General features: G+C 38.3%; 1 protein-coding gene and 1 non-coding gene across 2 annotated transcripts in view; both read right to left on the bottom strand.

The window, feature by feature from the left end:
- Nucleotides 1-292: 292 nt before the first annotated feature.
- Nucleotides 293-19,940, bottom strand: part of LOC105088088 (uncharacterized) — a 77,887-nt gene continuing 58,239 nt past the window's right edge. Inside the window, exons 7-8 of the transcript XR_010382349.1 lie at nucleotides 15,843-15,898; nucleotides 293-922 (exon numbers count right to left, since the gene is read on the bottom strand). This is a non-coding gene — a transcript (uncharacterized LOC105088088). The remainder of the gene's footprint in view (nucleotides 923-15,842; nucleotides 15,899-19,940) is intronic.
- LOC105088027 (vomeronasal type-1 receptor 1-like) lies at nucleotides 13,237-15,386 on the bottom strand. Its single transcript, XM_031456916.2, is given in 2 exon segments — nucleotides 13,237-15,227; nucleotides 15,230-15,386. Coding segments are annotated over 2 exon segments (942 nt in total). The 5' UTR covers nucleotides 15,294-15,386; the 3' UTR covers nucleotides 13,237-14,349.

The raw sequence follows: 19,940 nt of genomic DNA, 5'->3' as shown, positions 1-19,940 counted from the left end.
TAAATTTTGTACACTATATTATGTATTCTTAAGATACGTAAAAGTACGAACTTTTAAAAGGAGAATGTAAATACAATAGGACTAATAAAACAGATATTATCTATATCTAAAAGAAATGTTTCTTTCTGTCCCATTGTACATTAGGATATTTTTACTCTTTGTTTCCTTTTCCAGTAAAACTTCTCTGAACTACCTGTAGCCTTTACGACATTCTTTTCTTTTCTTTTATGTAGTGTTAAAACTGAATACAATAAAACGTAAAATTCACTTTGACTTGCAGGTCTGGTTTACCAATCTCACATTACAATCATTCCTGGTGTCAGCCCAAGATTTTGACATCAAGCTAAACATCCTCTCAACAGAGTATTTGCATATGGAATACTTAGAATTTTACTTACTAGCCTTGTAGAAACTAGTTTCCTTCTCTCAAAAAATGTCCTTCCACTGTCTCTACATGCTTTTTTGGTCAAGCAGCTGTTTGTTGGCCAGATCATTTACATCTGTAAATTCACCATAGGCTCCTCATGTCTGAAACACCCATCTTTTCTTTTTGTTCTTTTCTGTTTTGTTGTTGTTGTTGTTGTTGTTGTTGTTGTTGTTGTTTTGTATTGCAATTTAATCTTTTTTTTAATTGAAGTATATATGTATTTTTTTTATTGAAGTATAGTCCCGTCATTCTTAAACACTCTGAAGCATATTGGATCATAAATTAATCCTCTTTTTCTCAGGAAAAATGGTGTTAAATCACGGAGGCAGTGTGAACTTGTGAAATCGAAGCTGGAGTTCACATAAGTAGCATCATGCATTCTTCAGTCACTTACTGAACATCTGCTGTAGGCCCAGCTGGTTCTAGTCATGGGGATAAAGTGATGAAGAGTAGTAGCTCATGTGCCAGGGTTGAAGACGGATCCACAAAAAGGAACTAAATAAGTAAGCAAGGGAATGTCAGATGACCATAAAGTTTCTGAAGACAACCAAATAGAGTGAAGAGATTAAAGAGACCTGGAGTGATTCTACATGGGGCAACTGGGGAAGGCCTCTTTGAGGATGCGATGCTAGAGCAAGGCAGGGAGAAAGTGAGGGAACCAAAGGGAAGATAAATGAACAAAAAAGAAAGTTCTTGATGATCATGGCTATGATACATGTCAACAGGGCTACATGCTAGAGTAACCCAGGTCCTGTTATGTGTTTATACCCTAAGGAATGGAATACTCTTGCACACTATCATTATTGAATTTCTTCATTTATTTACATTATTGAAAATTCTCACTTTTCAAATGCAAATAAATGTCATAATAAAATAAATGTGGACTCTCCATGAGTGGAAAGTCATATACATTTGCCATAAACAGATGGCAACTACAAACACACATCCAGTGAACTTGTGGACTTCCAGACTGCCCAGGGGGCCCTCCTGCCCCAGCAGAGAAGCTACAATTCTAAAGATGCTGTCCCTCCCACTGTGCCTTTGCCCTCGAGGGTTTTGCCAATTCTGCCAGACTGGGAAGGCTCCAGGGCAGGATTCTTCCCCAGATAAGCTCTAAAGATCATCAAAGTCCTCAGAGGAGCTGTTCCCTTCAAAAAGCGTGAAGATTCACTGGGCACTGGGAACACACATCACACATATACTTTCATCAGGTCCCCTCAACCTAAGAGAAGGAATTGTCACCACTTCCTTGTTAGACCAGAGGAAATGGAGTCTGAGGGCAGCGAGATGACTCACTTAAGATTAGAACCGAAAATGGGGACCTCTCCTTACACCCCCTGCATTCAGGACCCTGGGTGGGAGTGATGCCTCTCAGGGTCTCCAGACTCATCAAATGCTTGAGTGCCCACTTCTTGTCTTCTGCTTTGTCTGGACCAAACTTTAAACAGGCTTCTCTCCTCACACTTGCCCTTAAACTCAGGTTTGACCCCAAGCCTTTAGCAAGCAATGAAAGGCAGAACATGACCCCCCCCATTCACCCCTCCTACCCCATCAGCTTAACCTGAGCATCAGCTGAGAAGAGCAAGACAACTTTCCTATCAAACTTCCACCAATCATGCTATTCCTTGCTTGCCCAACTTCCCTTTAAAAGTTTCTGCTTTTGCTTACCCCTCCCTATAAAAGAAAAACCCTTTTCTGTTGAGATGCTTGCAGTTTTCTGAGATACAGTTCTGTCAATTGCAACAGTCTTTTTGAATGGTCTCTTCTTATTGAAGTCTGGATTTGTTTCCATTTGCAAGAGCAGGGAGATGGGGAGAGTTCCAGACACCACAACTCCCTATAACGTGCACTAGGATCAAGAAAATGGTAGCTTGAGAGGGTGAGGGACCCTATGGGCAAAACGAGACAGTGAGAAGTGGGCAAATGGGGCAGGTCCCTGGGACTCACCAGGCCCCTTTACCCCTGCTCAATGCCCCCAAACCAACCCCAGTAAAATTTGCACAAGGCTCCGGGCGCCGCCCAGGGGTGGGGAAGAGGGGAAGGAGGGTCCCAGTCAGGGACCAAGAGTCTCAGGAAGGCAAAGAGGTCACTGGGGGACACTACTTGTACAGGGACATGGTGATGGGCCTCATCTTCATCACCAACCTTCCCTGCTTGGTTTCAAAAGCTACCTGGAGGGCGGCTTAGCCCAGCTCTCCACAGCAGGTGTGGACCCACTGGTCATGAGTTAAATGACTGAAACGCCGTAAGTCCGGTCCCCACTCTTGCAAACTGCAAAAACTCACTCCCCATCTGGGCTGTGATCAATCCATGCCCCTGTCAATGCATGGGATTTTCAGTAATGTAGTTTTTGCACCACATCCTGCCAAGCTAGTGTTGTTGAACCCAAGTTCATGTGTCCCAGGCACAGTGAGGCCAAAAAAACCAAACATCAGATTTTGGAGCAGAGAAAGGTTTACAAGTGGAGGAGGTGCCAACTCGGAAGATGGGAGACCTAGACTGTCTCAAATCCGTCTTGCTGGCTGGTTAGGGTGCAAGGTTTTTAAAGGCAAAAAAGGTAAAAGGAGAGGTTTTTTGTGACTACAGCTTCCTGATAAGACCTCAGTTGCAGACTTCCTGGCACCATCTTGTGACTCCATGTGTCACTGGTAATTGTGATTGATCTACGTCTTCCTGCATATCAAACTAGTAAATCACAGCCTTGGGCCCCTTAACTTCTTTCTAGGAAAGAGCAAAAGCAATGGTTGGCATTTTGTTTTTACTTAAAGCCTTCATGATAGTTCAAGGGTTTCAGTTCTTAATTTATGCTCCTCCCAGTGTCATCTGCTTGGGGCCAGCTGGTTGAAGCCACAGGACATTATCTCGACAGCTTGGCATCATAAATCAAGTCATCCTTTTAAGCTAACAGTCGTGGAAAAGATTATGTTGGGCTTGCTTTTCCTTTGTTTCTGCGTTCTCTCACTTCCCTAGTTAGGAAGGTTTACTGGTTTGAATCTGCTTTTTGGAACTCAGGGAAGGTTTAGGAGACTGAAGCCTTTTCCTATGAACTTGAAACAAGGGACACAGGAAGTCTTTGTATCCGGGAGGGCCCCGCAGGGCCCTTCCTGGTTTCCTTAGGGGAGAGCTTCTAGTTCCTGGAAAAGACCAACAGACACGGGAAGGTCACTGGGAAAAAAAATGCCTCTAGATTCCACCACCCCAGGCGAGGCTTCACTTCCTCTTAAAGGGCCATACCCATATTTACAGGGCTACTGTGGTCCACAACTCGCCTCAGAATCCCGACACATGAGTCCTGATAGGTTTTGGGATTGTCATGGTCTCTACATCAAGTCTCTGTCCTTTCAGGCTGTGTGGTCCTGGGCAAGGCAGTTAACCTCTCTGAGCCTCTAGGGACTGACTTGTAAAGATGATAATACCTCGCTCCAGGGTGTTAGTATAGTATCAGTGAATTTCCCTCCCAGTTCAGAGGTTCTTAAACGTAGTACCAGAAAGAACAGCGCAACATCACCTGGCAACTTGTAAGAAACACAAGTTCTTGGACTCCATTCCAGACCTACTGCGGCAAGATTCTGGTGGAGTCCAGCACTCTACTTTGTACTATTAAGGGCCTTCTGATGTTCACTCAAGTTTTGGAACCGACTCTAAGTATAATTCCAGTGGCTAAAATGGGAAACTTGTTTCATGGGAAGTGACATGAAAAGCCCAGGGCCTGGCGCACACTCAGTGCTGTTGTATAACTGTTATTATTAGCACTATAATCATAAGGGTCTTGCATATCCTCCAGTCATAGGGTAGGGCAGAGATGGGTCTTTGCAGAGTCACTGGTGAAATCTGTCAAAACGTAAAATACAATGACTCAGCAAGTAGCCTCATAAGTAATGTTTAAAATTTTTACAAAATACACGCTTTTGTACTATTTGACACATCAAATAATTTTGAAAAACAGCATGTGCAGGAGGTTTCATAGACTAAAGATAGACCAGTTATACAAGGGATGTATTCTTTTAGGCCACACGACTCAACCCTTGGAAACATCTGGAATTAGTGCCCTCAGGCCACAGTGGAGAGTGGAGTTGACATGGTTTCAAGTTTGTGACATAAGCTGATATGCTCTCATTCATGTCTTATTTTCAAGAACCAGCACAACAGCTGCCCCTGTCGCCCTTCCCATCCTCATGGCAGCCAGATCCAGCACAAATGTGTGGACATGAGACAACCAGCCTGACACTCAGTGGCTTGGGGTCACTAAGTCTTACCCTAACCAAGACACTTCCTGCCCATCATCTGAACCTCCAAACCCCCAAGAGAGTACTAAATCCAGGGAAAGTGGGGAAACTGGAACCACAAAGGAATAAGAAAGCCATCCTAGGAAGGAGCACAGATGAGAAAGCCTACTAAGACAGAATTTCACAATGACTTCTGCCCATTTTCCACTGGCACCAAGTCATTTGCATGGTAAGTGTAAGTGAATCTTAGATGTGCTATCCTCCAGGAGTCCAGAAAGAGAAAAAGAAATTGATGAGCATCTAGCCAGTTTCCAGCATAATCCATCACTTTGGTCACCAGAAACACATTTTATTTCTCCTCCTATACATTCAACACTCCCAGCTGCCTTCACCTCATGTCTCTGGTGAATTACCAACTTTAAGGGAACTTTTTCTCCACTTCCTAATATCAAAAGGATTTAAGTACGGAAAACACTGACTATCCCAGGTAGCCCACATAAATGAAATACAAATTGGAGTGTTCATCTCTTTCCAAATATGTAATGAGGAAAGTGATGTCTTTACCCCCATGTTCATTGCAGAATTATTTACAATAGCCAAGATATAGAAACAACCTAAATGTTCATCCATGGATGAATGTATAAAGAAAATTTGATACATATATATGGTGGAATATTACTCAGCCATAACAAAGAAGAAAATTCTACTATTGGCAATAACATGACTGGAACTTGATGGCATTTTGCTACATGATATAAAGCAGACAGAGAATGACAAATGCTGTATTATCTCACTTATATGTAGAATCTAAAAAACCTGAACTCATAGAAACAGAGAACATACTTGTGGTTGCCAGAGGTTGGGAAGAGGGGGGTGGGGAAAAGGAAGAAGGTGGCCAAAGGGTACAATCTTTCAGATGTAAGATAAAAAAAAAGTCCTGGGGGAGGTCGTGTCTAGCATGTTAACTCTAGTTAACAATACTGTATTGTACATTTGAAAATTGCTAGAAGAGTAGATCTTAAAAGTTTTCATAAGAAAAAAATTTGTAACTATGTGAGGTGATAAATGCTAACTAAACTTATTGTGGTGATCATTTTGCAATATATACATATAGCAAATCATTATGTTCTAAACTTTAATACACTGTTGTATATCAATTATAGCTCAAGAAAATGGGAAAAAAACAACAGAAAGAAAGAAAGAAAAAGAAAGAAAAAGAAAGAAAGAAAGAAAGAAAGAAAGAAAGAAAGAAAGAAAGAAAGAAAGAAAGAAAGAAAGAAAGGAAGAAAGAGAAAGAAAGAAAGAGAAAGAAAGAAAGAAAGAAAGAAAGAAAGAAAGAGAAAGAAAGAAAGAGAGAGAGAGAAAGAAAGAAAGAAAGAAAGAAAAAGAAAGAAAGAAAGAGAAAGAAAGAAAGAGAGAAAGAAAGAAAGAAAGAAAGAGAAAGGAAGGAAGGAAGGAAGGAAGGAAGGAAGGAAGGAAGGAAGGAAGGAAGAAAGAAAGAAAGAAAGAAAGAAAGAAAGAAAGAAAGAAAGAAAGAAAGAAAGAAAGAAAGAAAGGAAGGAAGGAAGGAAGGAAGGAAGGAAGGAAGGAAGGAAGGAAGGAAGGAAGGAAGGAAGGAAGGAAGGAAGGAAGGAAAAGTCTGAGGAATTTTCACAGCCAAGAGAAGGAAGGAACTAAACTAAACTAAATGTAATTTGGCATTTGGATAGAATCCTGGAAGAGAAAAGAGACATTAGGTGAAAGAAGGGAATCTGAGAAAACTATGAACTTTAGTTAATTTGGTTCATTAGGTGTAACAAATGCAGCATACTAATATGAGATGCCAATAATAGGTGAACTAAGTGTGGGGATGGGGTTTACGGGGCGATCTCTGTAGTGGCTGCTCAGTTTTTCTCTAAATCCAAAATTATTCTAAAGTCAGTTAATCAAAACCCCATATTTATTATTCATGTAATTTCTTATTTATATGCAACGTTATATTATAGACACCTTCCATGTAATTGAAAATTTTATGAATGCGCATTATTCTATTTATTCATTTTTAGTGGTAGGACATGTAAGTTTTTTCGACGTGTATTTTGGCTATAAATGTGAACCCATATTAAGGTAGAGAGATGGTGAAAGTAACCTAGTGTCAGATAATGGAGATGAGTCACTGTGTAGTTACTCGGGTCCCTCTCAGTTCTAAAGTACTTTTACGATTATGGGGAAGCTTCTTCCACTACTGGGAGGTCAGTGACTCACATGCTTCTCTATAGTCAGTCCTAAGTGTCCATCCCAGGATTTATCTCATTTAAACAGGCTGTAGAGGCAGCAACAAGTTTTGGTTTACATGTATTTAGTTTCATTATACTTGTCTTTTATAATTCATGTAATCTATTTGTCTCCAAGGGCTGTTTTTTTTTCTGCAAACAGATCACCTTTTTTTTTTTCCATTCAAGTATGATTTCAAAACATACAAATATAGTCAAGGACACTTCTTAATTTTGACAATATTAGATTCTCCTCCTGACTGGGCTTTTTGTATCCATTCTCTTCCCACTGGCTCATTCACTTCATGGCAATCAGCATTATTTTCCTAAAACACTAAATTTATTCTATCTAAAACCCTCCTTGACTAACTTAACCCTTAAAATTGAGAATAGGATTCTTAGCAAGGTCCCCAAGCCCCTCGATGTGTTGTTTAACCACTTCCTGCAGGGTCACCTCCTGGCAGTAGTCTCCATGCACACAAACCTTTGACCTTGCACGTCTCATCACCTTTCCTTGCATATATACATTTGTATTTTTGTGACTTTTCGTACTTGATCACTTTTGCCTGATGACACTTGATGAACAAATGATACCTGTCTTATCAGTTTGGGCCATTAGAACCAAATACCATAGACTGAGTGCCTAGAAACAACTGAAATTTATTTCTCATAGTTCTGGATGCCAGAATGATCAGGTTCTGTTGAGGGCCGTCTTCTAGGTTTCAGACTGCCAACTTCTTGTATCCTCATGTGGTGAGAAGAGGGCAAGAGAACTCTCTGGGGTCCTTTTATAAGGTCACTAACCCCATTCATGAAAGCGCCAACTTCGTGACCTAATTACCTCTTAACAGCCCCACCTCCTCATACCACCACATCACATTGGGGGTTAGGATTTCAACAAACGAACTTTAGAGGGGCACAAACATTCACTCTGTTGTGACAGCTGTGTGAAATTCTGTGCATACTGTGGACAGGACAGGCATGGCGCCTTTGGCCTCAAAATCTTTATGTGCTAGAGGAATCGGTGATTATTATGTAACTGATAACCGATAAATTACTTAATTCTTCACTGATGACATCTCATTCCTCCTTCAAGATCACGTCTGAGAATCCTTTATTTCCCAAGGCTTCAGAAACTTCCACATTCTTGTTCTGTCCTCAATGGTCTCATAATATTCCATCCTTTGTTATTTAGTCTAGAGTTTGGGATTTTTTTTAGTCTTCCCCCCAGCTTGTCTTTTGGGCTTTGCAATTGTAGTGTCCCATTGGCCAGTGGTGCTTGCAGTATATTGAAGATGGCAGTAAATTCTTCACTACTTCTCCCATTGAAAAGTGAGTCTAATTCATATTCCTCTAAATCTGGATGGACCTTAATAACTAGCTTGATTAAAAGCTTTGATGGGTGTAACATTCTGAGAATAGGTCAAAGCAAAGGGAGTTACAACTTCTGTGGTCTATGGGGTCTCTTAGAACAGTCATGGGGGTGCTGTGTTGCCATTTAAGAACTTTGACCATGTGGAGGTTCTCAGCTTGAGAGTCTCATCTGAGCCCAGCCTTTCAGTTGCCTGCAACAAGGCACACGTATTTGAATGAAGCTGCCATCCATCTATCAGCAGAGTACCACCACGTGACTTCCACCGAAGCGACGTGAACGAAGTTTACTCAGCTGAGCCTAGTTCAAATTCTTGACCCAGAAAATCATGAAAGTCAATGAAATGTTTCTTCTCTCAAGTCATTTACCCTTAGCATTGTTTGTTACGCAGCAGTAGGCAACTGGAGAAATCTGAGTATTTTCACCTGCTTAATTCTTAACCTCCTCCAATGGCAAGTGTCTTTCCTACCCAGGGCCTATCTTTCAAGGGATGTGGACATATTTACTCAGGAAAGTCAGAAACAGCCTTGATCTGGGAGGCAGGTCTATTCTACATTTTGAAATCCCAGTCCATCCCTTCCCACCCCGCTACCCCCTGGCAACCACAAGTTTGTATTCTATGTCTATGAGCCTGTTTCTGTTTTGCATTAATGTTTTGTTTTGTTTTGTTTTGTTTAGATTCCACATATGAGTGATCTCATATGGTATTTTTTTTTTCTCTTATTGGCTTACTTCACTTAGAATAACATTCTCCAGGGACATCCATGTTGCTGCAAATGGCGTTATGTTGTCGGTTTTTATGGCTGAATAGTATTCCATTGTGTAAATATACCACAGCTTCTTTATCCAGTCATCTGTTGATGGACATTTAGGCTGTTTCCATGTCTTGGCTATTATAAATAGTGCTGCTATGAACATTGGGGTGCAGGTGCCTTTTTGAAGTAGGGTTCCTTCTGGATATATGCCCAGGAGCGGGATTCCTGGGTCATATGGTAAGTCTATTCCTAGTCTTTTGAGGAATCTCCATACTGTTTTCCACAGTGGCTGCACCAAACTGCATTCCCACCAGCAGTGTAGGAGGGTTCCCTTTTCTCCACAGCCTCTCCAGCATTTGTCATTTGTGGAATTTTGAATGATGGCCATTCTGACCCGTGTGAGGTGATACCTCATTGTTTTGATTTGCATTTCTCTGATAATTAGTGATATTGAGCATTTTTTCATGTGCCTCTTGATCATTTGTGTTTCCTCCTTGGAGAATTGCTTGTTTAGGTCTTCTGCCCATTTTTGGGTTGGGTTGTTTGTTTTTTTCTTATGTATGAGCTGCTTATATATTCTGGAGATCAAGCCTTTGTCAGTTTCACTTGCGAAAATTTTCTCCCATTCTGTAGGTTGTCGTTCTGTTTTACTTATGGTTTCCTTTGCCGTGTAGAAGCTTGTAAGTTTAATTAGGTCCCATTTGTTTATTCTTGCTTTTATTTCTATTGCTTGGGTAGACTGCCCTAGGAGAATGTTTTTAAGATATATGTCAGATAATGTTTTGTCTATATTTTCTTCCAGGAGGTTTATTGTATCTTGTCTTATGTTTAAGTCTTTGATCCATTTTGAGTTGATTTTTGTGTATGGTGTAAGAGAGTATTCTAGCTTCATTGATTTACATGCTGCTGTCCAGTTTTCCCAAAAGATAGGTGTATATTTTTAAAGTGAATAAATTTGGGTTTTATGTACATGTTTTTCTGCATTATTAAGATGATCATATGATTATGTCTTATCCACTAATATGGTGAATAACATTTGTGTATTGCCTAATAATAAACCATTTCTGAGATGAACCCAAGGTTATACAATTTATATGCATTGCTGAATTTAATTAGCATTTATACAACAATATTATTCTAACCTTATAAAATTAGTTTGCAATTGATTATCTCTGAAAGATTTTGAGTATATTGGGATTTATCATTTCATTGACTATTTCATAGAGCCCTCCCCCTATAAATCTGTCAGGATTAGGGATTTTCTTTTGGAAATAGAAAATATAGTTTTGATGTGTTTTAGATTGTTCAGTGAAGACATCTCTGGGGGGTTGACTTTTGCATATTGACATGAAGGAGTTGAGGAAACAAGCTATGTGAACATTTGGGATAACTTCACTCAAGAGATGGGGTATCAGTTCGGGGTCTCTAAGACAAAAGGGCTTTGTGTATTTGAGAAGTCAGTGATAACAGTAAGGGATGAAGTCAGAGAGGTCAGCTGGGGGCACCTCCCACAAGACCATTATAAGGCCTAAGACCAGCTAAGCAGTCTGAATATCAAGACATCAAACCTCCCTGCCATTGATTTGTGACGTTACATATATCATACCAAAGTTCCCATATAGGCCTGAGAATGTCTCTTGAGATTTATTTGTCTGTTTTTGTGCCAGTACCATACATATGGGGACAGCTCCACCAAGGCATCCTTATGATCTTCCATGTCTCCTTATAGCCACGCGGGCAAGGCCCTACTGCAGTCTGACCTATGTGTTGGCAGAAAGTCCCAGGAACATGGTAGGACCTCATGAAGAGTTTTCACACGGTATTTCTCACTTGCCTTCCTATCTTACAGGAGGCTGCCATGAGGAAGTTTCTCATTTACCTCCACGATTCTGCTGAGGTGTGAGTCTTCTGACCTTGTTCCTTGCCACCCCACTCCCGCTCACCATCTAGGGTACACTTAGCTGCAGACTGGAACTGGCTCTCACTAACGCCTAATTCCATTACTGTCACCTTCTAGTGTGTTTTAATATCTGGTAAAGAAGGTACCTTCTTCTTACACTTCTCTTTCAAAGCTCTAAGTTCAACCACCATGAAATGCGGCTGTGTATAACACTGGAAAAATATCTTTTGTCACAGGCTAAATATGTCTATGAAATAAGATACATGAAGATTATGCTCAAAATGAGGTGCTTATTAATAGCACAGAACAAGAAAAAGTAGAAATGTAGAATTATTGGGAATAAGACATCATCATCAAAATACAGTGGTGGAATAATAAGGCTGATGTAGCTAAAATATGAAATGGGAAGCTGAACTATCAGATAGGGAAACTGCAGGTGCAGTTGGAAAGGGGCAAAGCCACTGAAAATATTAAAGAAAAGCCAAAAATGCTAATAAGTATCAATGATAGGAGCAGACACACCCAGATAACAGAATTAAAGAAGGTAAGGGAATATTGAAAGGAGATGTTTAAAAAAGAGAAACACACATCCAGATACATTATAATAAAACAATGAGTATGACAGGCAAAGAAGACTTCTACATACATGCTTACTGAGCTCAAAAATTACAGTGGGTGCAAGTATATAAAGAAGCAAAAATTTGAAAGTATTGAAAGAAAAAAAATTTACACCAAGAATATTTGAAAGGAAGAGAGAAAAATAAATATTTGTGAGGACATGAGACCCTAAAATTCATTTTTTCAAACTGAGACCTACCATGAGGACCTTCTTTAAGAAAATATCCAAATAAGAAAAATTAACTGGAATGCTCAGAGGATAGTATTCTGGCAAGTTTTATTATTGTCTACAATTAACAAAGATAAAATAAATTTACACACACATCACACCACACTACTCAAAGAGCAAATTCTGTTTTGGAATGCACATATTTCCTGAATGATATTTATATAAACTTTTATTCTACTTCACAGAGTGGGAAGGGGTTTTCCTTAAATACTTCCTGCCTCTTCAGTGGCTTCTAGGCCATTAAAATTTTGCCTCAATTTCTCCAGGTGGATGGAGCTCAGAATTAGACCCCCCAGAGTGCACTGGCTTCTGCTGTGTTGGTAGTGTGAGGAAACAAAAAGGATAGTGAGAGTGTGCTAAAATGCTTGTTTTAATTTTTCTAAAACTCATAAGGATATTCACAAGGAAATTCACAGGACAAACAACAATAAAGACATACTTAAAAAGGGGGGAAAAATGATAGAGTAGCTTTTCTACCAGATTAGGTTATATTATAAAGCTGTAGAAATAAAGATCATTTGATCTTGGCTATTTGCACAGTATTAGACTAATAGCTCAAAAGGAGATCCATGCACATTTGGACACCTAATTTATGGCAGTGGGGACAGAAAGAAATATGTTCTTATGTGCATCAGAATAAAGACAAAAGGTTCCAGAGCAGCACTGTTATTGTAAAATCCTGGAATCAAAACAAAGGTCCATCAGCAGTTCAATGGATAGAAAAATTGTACCATGGTGTGCTCAGCAGGAATGAAAATGGATGGCAGAAAGAAACAAGGAACAATATGGGTGATTCTTACAAACATTTATTTTCTGAAAGAAGTTAGAGTAAGGTCTTAAAAACAGATCACATGATTAATATGTAGACGGAACCAAAATAGTTTTTAATTGCACAATAGGGAAAACTATCCCCCAAATCAGGACATGCTGATTTAAAAAATCAGGATATTGCGTCCCTCTTGGGAAGGAAAATATTGTGAAAGGGATGGAGCATTCAGGACTAGGGGCACTGCTAGAAAATGTTGTATTAGCAATACCTCTACCCTGTATTACCCTCAGTGGTAGTTACTTACTTAGGTATTGGCTTTAGAAAGATTCATTAAATGCTACATAAATATAAAGCAATTTCCTATACTAATGATATGTTTCTCATCATCTTGGTGTGCAAATAAATCTAAAGGTATGCTTTCTCAAGAAATAGAATTAATCTCAGGGATTATTGAGCTGCACTACAGAGAAGCTGTATAAAATGGTTGGTTCTCTCATGAAAATTAAAAGATTAAATTTAAATCCTTAAACACAATATGAGCAGCCTCAATTGAATAGCAAAGAACACATCATTAGAAAGAAAGTGTCAGAAATAATCTATGAGGGATTATTGCAAGAAATGCTTAAAGTCTTTTGACATTCTTTTTTAAAATTTAATAAAAGCTGATCATTGAAATTGGAAATGTATTCTGTTTCAGGACCATTAAACTAAAATATTTTAACTGTAATTAGGTCTTAAATGTAAGTATATTAATGTGAAAAATGCTTTGTAGTAAGTAGAGCAGATGATTCACACATGTGATGGAACCTCTTCATTGGCCTCTCTTTATTTCTAAGACAAAGTCTGAATTATCCTCCAAGCTATTGCATTTTGCCAGAAGCACTGGATCTGGGGGTGGGGGAATCACTGAGGATACATATGCATTCCTAAAATGGGTCTTTCCATATGATTTTCCTTTTAACAGATACATTTGAGATATAGATTTAGATATAGATATATATTCTTAGACAATATATTAAAAACTACATCTCCATGTGATGGTTAATTTTATGTGTCACCTTGGCTGGGTCATGGTCATTTGGTCAATTATTATTATGGATGTTTCTGTGAGGGTGGTTTTTCAGTGAGACTAACATTAAAAGTAAATTTTGAGTAAAGCAGATTGCCGTCCATCATGTGGGTGGGCCTCATCCAATCAGGTGAAGACCTTAACAGAATAAAGACTGAGCTTCCGCAAACAAGAAAGAACTCTGCCAGCAGATAGCCTTCAGATCTGAACTGCAACATTGACTCTTCTTTGTGTCTCTAGCCAGCCAGCCCAGTCTGCAAATTTTGTGGACCTGCCAGTCTCCATAAGCACATGAGACAATTCCTCAAAAAAAATCTTTATTGCTGAATATACATATCCTATTGGTTCTGTTTCTCTGAATAACCCTAATACATTCCATTATACTATATATGGTATAGTATAGTATAAATTATAGTATAATTATATAGTATAGTATAGGCAACACCACTTATATATGCAAATAGGGAAATTTCTCTACCTTATACCCCCAAAAGGACCTTGAACTTCTCCATTGAAGATACAGCATAACGACATTAAGTAATATTTGTATAACTGTGTAAATAATCTAATATTTTGGGCCCACTATGTGCTTTATGAATATGGAGATTTTTCTCTTAATCACTGGGTAACATAAATTCCTACAAATATAAGTAGCATGTAATAGACATCTACATATAAATAAGCTAACACTACTAATAGATTTGTCTGCATAGATCAGAAAATCTGTAGCTGTTATACCACACTAAGAAAACTTGGTTTTCTGACCCAACAGGCAAAGCAGAATTTAGAGACACGCTTATCATTGCTGATAAGGAGAAAGGGGCTGAATATAGGGAAACATGAAGCCACAAGCACAGCACTGTCCACCAGCCACTGATTTGGGTTCACACTTAGTGAAACAGAGAGAGTCAAAATGGAAGACAGTAAGTAAAAGAAGACATAGCTGCTTACCAGGATTAGGATGGTGTGTATGGCTCTGACCACATGGGAAGGCCTGGGGGAAAGTCTATTGCTGTAAATGTGTTGGACTTGCTGCTTGTGTCTGTGTAGGACAAAGACCATGGAGCCACTAGCCCACAGCATAAGACCTAAACATATAATGTCAATGGAAAAATAAATGAGAGCATATAATGAGGTCATAAATGTCTCAGCTGTAATCCCAGAACAGTAGCCATACTCTTTCATTTTTTCCAAACTGGTATTTTTGCCGTTCAATGGACCATTCACATACATGGGAATAAAGCTATTTACTAAGAGGTTCAGTATCCAGGAAAGGGAACAGCAGAAACCAATGCATTTTGGGGATCTAATCCTGAGCTCCATCCACCTGGAGAAATTGGGCCAAAGCTTAATGGCCTGGAAGCCACTGAGGAGGCAGGTACTGCTGAGGGAAACTCCTCTTCCCACTCTGTGCAAGTAGAAGACAAGTTTACATCCAACATCATCCATGAAATATTTCCATCCAAAAGCTGCCATTGTTTGAGGGATTCCTTTGGAGAAAAGCACCAAGGAGTTGGCCAAGACCAGCTGGTTGAGAATCTGATCTGTGGGCCTGCTATTGTGTCCTGAAAGCAAATTGATGCTACAGAGAAAAAGGAGAGTGAAGTTTGGCTAATTTGCATCTGAGTGAGGAAGATCATCCCCATTTCCAAACTGGGAAAACCCATCACATCCATATCTAGGGAATAAGGATTTTAATTGCACTTGTTGGAATCTGGAGGAACATAAAATTACACATATTACCATCTCATGTTCCCTTTTGGGCTTAATAGAACCCACATTTAGCATTTAAAATGAACATTAAAAATAAGCATGCAAAAATCTATTTTCTAAATATAAAACACTTTCTAAAGATTTTTAGAAAGTATTTCTAAAGGAAAAAAATCTGGAAACCATGCAAATGTTAGATGACAAGAAGTTTGTTGAATAAACAAAGGCTCATCCACTCAAGGTACTACCCAGTAATTATGAAAAGAGAAGAAGTAAATTAGCATATCAATTATAAAAGACAGTATGGAAGTTCCTCAAAAAACTAAAACTAGAACTATCATATGATCCAGTAATCCCTTTACTGGGTATGTACCCAAAGGAAATGAAATCAGTACCTTGAAAAGTTATCTGCACTCTCATGTTCATAGCAGCATTACTCACAACAGCTATGATATGGAGACAACCTAAGTGTCCATTGACAGATGAATGGATAAAGAAATGTGGTATATACTTACATTATTCAGCCTTAATAAATAAGGAGATGGTGCCATTTGTCACAACATGGGTGACCCTGAAAGACATCATGTTAAGAGAAATTAGCCAGACACAGAAAGAAAAAAATCTGCATGATCTCACTAAAATGTGGAATTTAAGAAGTCAAATACGTAGAAGATAGTAGAATGGTGGTTGCCAGGGGCGGGGATGTGAGGGAGAATGGGAAGATGTTGGTTAAAAGGTACAAAGTTGCCATGAGGTAGGATGAATAAATCTAGAAATCTAACATCCAGTTGATACTCTAGCTAAGAATACTGTATTGAATCCTGGAAGTTTGCTAAGAGAATAGATTTCAGGTGCTCTCATCACACACAAAAAAACAGTGGTAACTATGTCATGAGCAGTTATCCTGATTAGCTTGATTGTAGTAAGCATTTCACTATGTATATCAAATCCTGTTGTACACCTTAAATAGATATTATTAAAAAATGATGATTATAAAATCTAAAAACAAAAAAAGGAAAAGAAGGAGGTGCTTACACACTCCAGCATGATCTCTACATTTTGCTATTTTCTAAGGAAAGGGCAAACTGTGTGTGTGTGTGTGTGTGTGTGTATGTATGTAATTGTGTGTGCTCACATAAAAAGAAAACGGTACAAAGATACATAAAAATAAATTAAAATATTACTGGTATGGAAAAGACATATTTGAAAGACTTTTTGGAACATCATTTTATACTTTTTATTTTGGGGCAATATAATAAAATGAAAATTAACCTACAATTAGAAGTAAAAATTGATCCGTAACTTTATGAAGCAGAATTTAAATTCAACACATTGCATTTTTTCCTATATATAAAAAAAAAAATGATCATTTTATGGTACAAGTAAATACAAAAATTTGACCGTACATTTGTACAGCCTAAATATATATTGTAGACTTACTCCCTCAACACCCTCCCCCCACAAAAAAAAAGACCTTAGATTTTGGCTTCTGATTTAGGATGTGCATCAGTCCTACCATTATACAGAAAAGAGCTGAATTAACTTATTTTCTAACCCCTCAGAAAGCTAAAGATGCAGAGCAAACAATTGGGCCAAAATCTAATAGGATACAAGTACATTGTAATCACGAGTGTTAACGGTCCGTCTTTGTCTTAAACTGTGGATTAACTGTTGTGTTTTGTATTGAAGTAGTGCTGGCTTGATTTTTAATACTGCGAGCACTGTGTCCAAACTTTGTGAGTGCAGATAATAAAGGTAAGAACAGTTCCAATGCCAGGGCCAGCATGACCGAGAAATGACCAAAAAAAGAAGTCTAAACCACTGTGTTATTTTAATGACAGATGGAAGGATATATCACACTACACAAAAAGGAGGGCAGATTTTGGTACTTGGGGGCATGAAGGAGAAGGTATTGGAGAGGACCTTTGCAAACCAACTCTCAGCAAGTTAGAATGAGACAGGGAAATACTCCTAAATCTAAATTTAAAGAGGCATCAATGCTCAGTCAAAAATTGTGAATACCAAAGTCAGCTAGGACATACCGCATGAACAAACAGGTATTAGATCATTCCTTTGATTGCTCTGTGACCCTGAGTAAAGTTACATTTCCTGATTCAGAGGCTGCAACTAAAATGTCCTGTTGGTGAACAAAGGGAGGCATTTTGTTACTGCGTGTGTCTACCCCTTATGGTGCAGAGCAGATTGCATCAGTTCTTACCAGTGATTCTGCTTTTATAGTATATAAAATGATGTGTTGATCGTGACGACAACTACAAAACATGTTTCCTGTAGCTCTTAGGTACTTTGTTATTTGAAAAATGGAGTTTCAAATGGCTTTCTTGATTTCTATGAAAACTGTAATGAGGTACATAAAAAGTAAAATAAAAGACTGTTGATATCTTGTTCAGATGCAAACTAGACTTTGCTCATTTATCTGTATATCCAGCAGGCAATGAAGATGTAAATTTTGGCAAATTCCATTCAGTTTATGAATTTCTTACAAAAGAAAACAGAAAGATCTATTTGCTAACTGTCCTGCACTACGTGTCTTGTAAACAACACTGCTAAAAAGGATACCCAGGATATCTGCTAAAAAGGATTACTTAGGACACTGGGACTGTAATAATGAAAGCTTTTGGTCACCCTTCAGTTTCCTTAAAATGTAGAGAAACAGTGAGATATTGACTCTATAGAAATGGAAGGAGACGTGTGCAGATATGTGCTTACAACAGTTAAAATGTTGGCTTGCTGTAAACTCAAAGTGTGGGACAAGAAAATGTCCCAAGCAAGATAAATACAACTACACACACACGCACACACACAACACACACACACACACACAATATATTCAAACTGCTGAAATCGAAACACAACTACAGTGGTCTACACACAATTCTGTAGGTTTTCAAATTTCAAAGGACTGTGCAGTACAAAGAGTGGACCTCACTGTATGCAAATTGAAAGCAAAATCCAACAGGAAATAGGGGATCCTAGAGTGCAATTGTAACAAATGAATCTAACTATATCACAAATGTATGACATTACCACACTGAATGGGATGCAGGAAAAAGAAAGTGACTTTAGAAAACGGAGTTTTGATTAGATATTCAAGTTAAAGCCAAAAAGAAATATCCACAAATAATGTGCTCTATTTGGTAAATTTTTTTCTCATAGAAGTACAAGTTAGTAATTCTGAAACTATTTAGCATGTGTACTGGAGTTGAACAAATAGGTAAATTGCAGATAATAAAAGAGCCAGGTTTTTCACTGTTAGAGAAAGAAATTACAAATAAGCAAAGGGAGAAGGCTAGAATGAAACTTGTGTTGCATTAGAACCAGAGACATCAGTATAACCTGCTTCAATCAATGAAACAACCAATCAATCAAAGTTTGTGTGTACCTATACACACATAGAGAGATAGAAAAAATAAAAATAGATGTGTGTGTATAGGTTAATTACATAATTTCTTATCTCTGCTCATTAAGAGACCCTAGAAACTCCAGAAGCAACAAGAACACCTAGCCCCTAGATCTTGGCTTCTAAATACCCTCTTCCAATAAATGGAACCAGGTTCACTGGAGAAATGGCCATTCTAGAGCTAAGGCAGGGAAAATGCAAGGTGAGCCTGGAGCATCTCGTTTTTCCAGAAAGGAAGAAACTGCTAAAAAATGGATGTGGTCATGTCAAAATGACACAGGACCTCAAACTGAAAGAGCTCCCAGTGGAAGCTGGAACATTTTGAGTAAAATAATAAATAGTGGTAGTTTAGGATTATAATGCAAAGAATAAAGTAAATGTCCACGAGCCTATATGGGTGTAAGTAATAACTGAATAAATAAATATTAAAAGAAGAGAAAAATCTTCCTAGCAAAAGAGTTCCAATAAATAAATGAAGAAGAATTGTGGGAGACAGAAAAGCACCATTAGCAATCTAAATTAATCAAAGCTGCAGATAAGATCCACTGAAGAATACGAAAACTAGCACAAACATTAAAGACACACAGGATATTTTCATAGCCTCAAAATAACTCTCCCCAAGTATTTAATAATTATACTATAGTTTAAATATGTGACCAAAAAAGTTTTTTGATACTCCTCCCTTTAGGTGTCAAAGGTTAATGTTGTTGCTCCTACAGACTGTGGGTTGGATTTAGTGACTGGCTTATAACAAACAGAGCATGGAGAGGAAAATGTAGTAACTCTACAATGGAGAGATCTGGCAGGTACCCCCTCAACTAAGTGAGTGACATTAGTATCGCTAGTGATAAGTCATGTTTATGTTATGCATCCTTTGATATAATGAGATAAGAAGGGCAAATCCCCTGTTTGGTGTTCTTCTCCAAAATACACATCAGCAGTAACACTGGACAAAACCAAACTAAGTGCTATTCTAGAATATACGTATATATTAGAATATATTTATTCTCTCTATGTAATCTCTATATAGCACCCCTTCTCTCTGTCTCTCACTGTCTCTCTGTGTAATATATGTGATTATACAACATATATATACATATATACATATTATATGTAGTACAACATATACACATATAAGATTATATTACTGAAATATAAACATTTTTATATATTAATTTTAATATTTTATGCATGT

This window comes from Camelus dromedarius, chromosome 9 (assembly GCF_036321535.1).
Source record: "Camelus dromedarius isolate mCamDro1 chromosome 9, mCamDro1.pat, whole genome shotgun sequence".
Lineage (NCBI taxonomy): Eukaryota > Metazoa > Chordata > Mammalia > Artiodactyla > Camelidae > Camelus > Camelus dromedarius.
The sequence above is the reverse complement of the archived record's forward strand: the minus strand, read 5'-3'. Positions and strand labels throughout refer to the sequence as shown.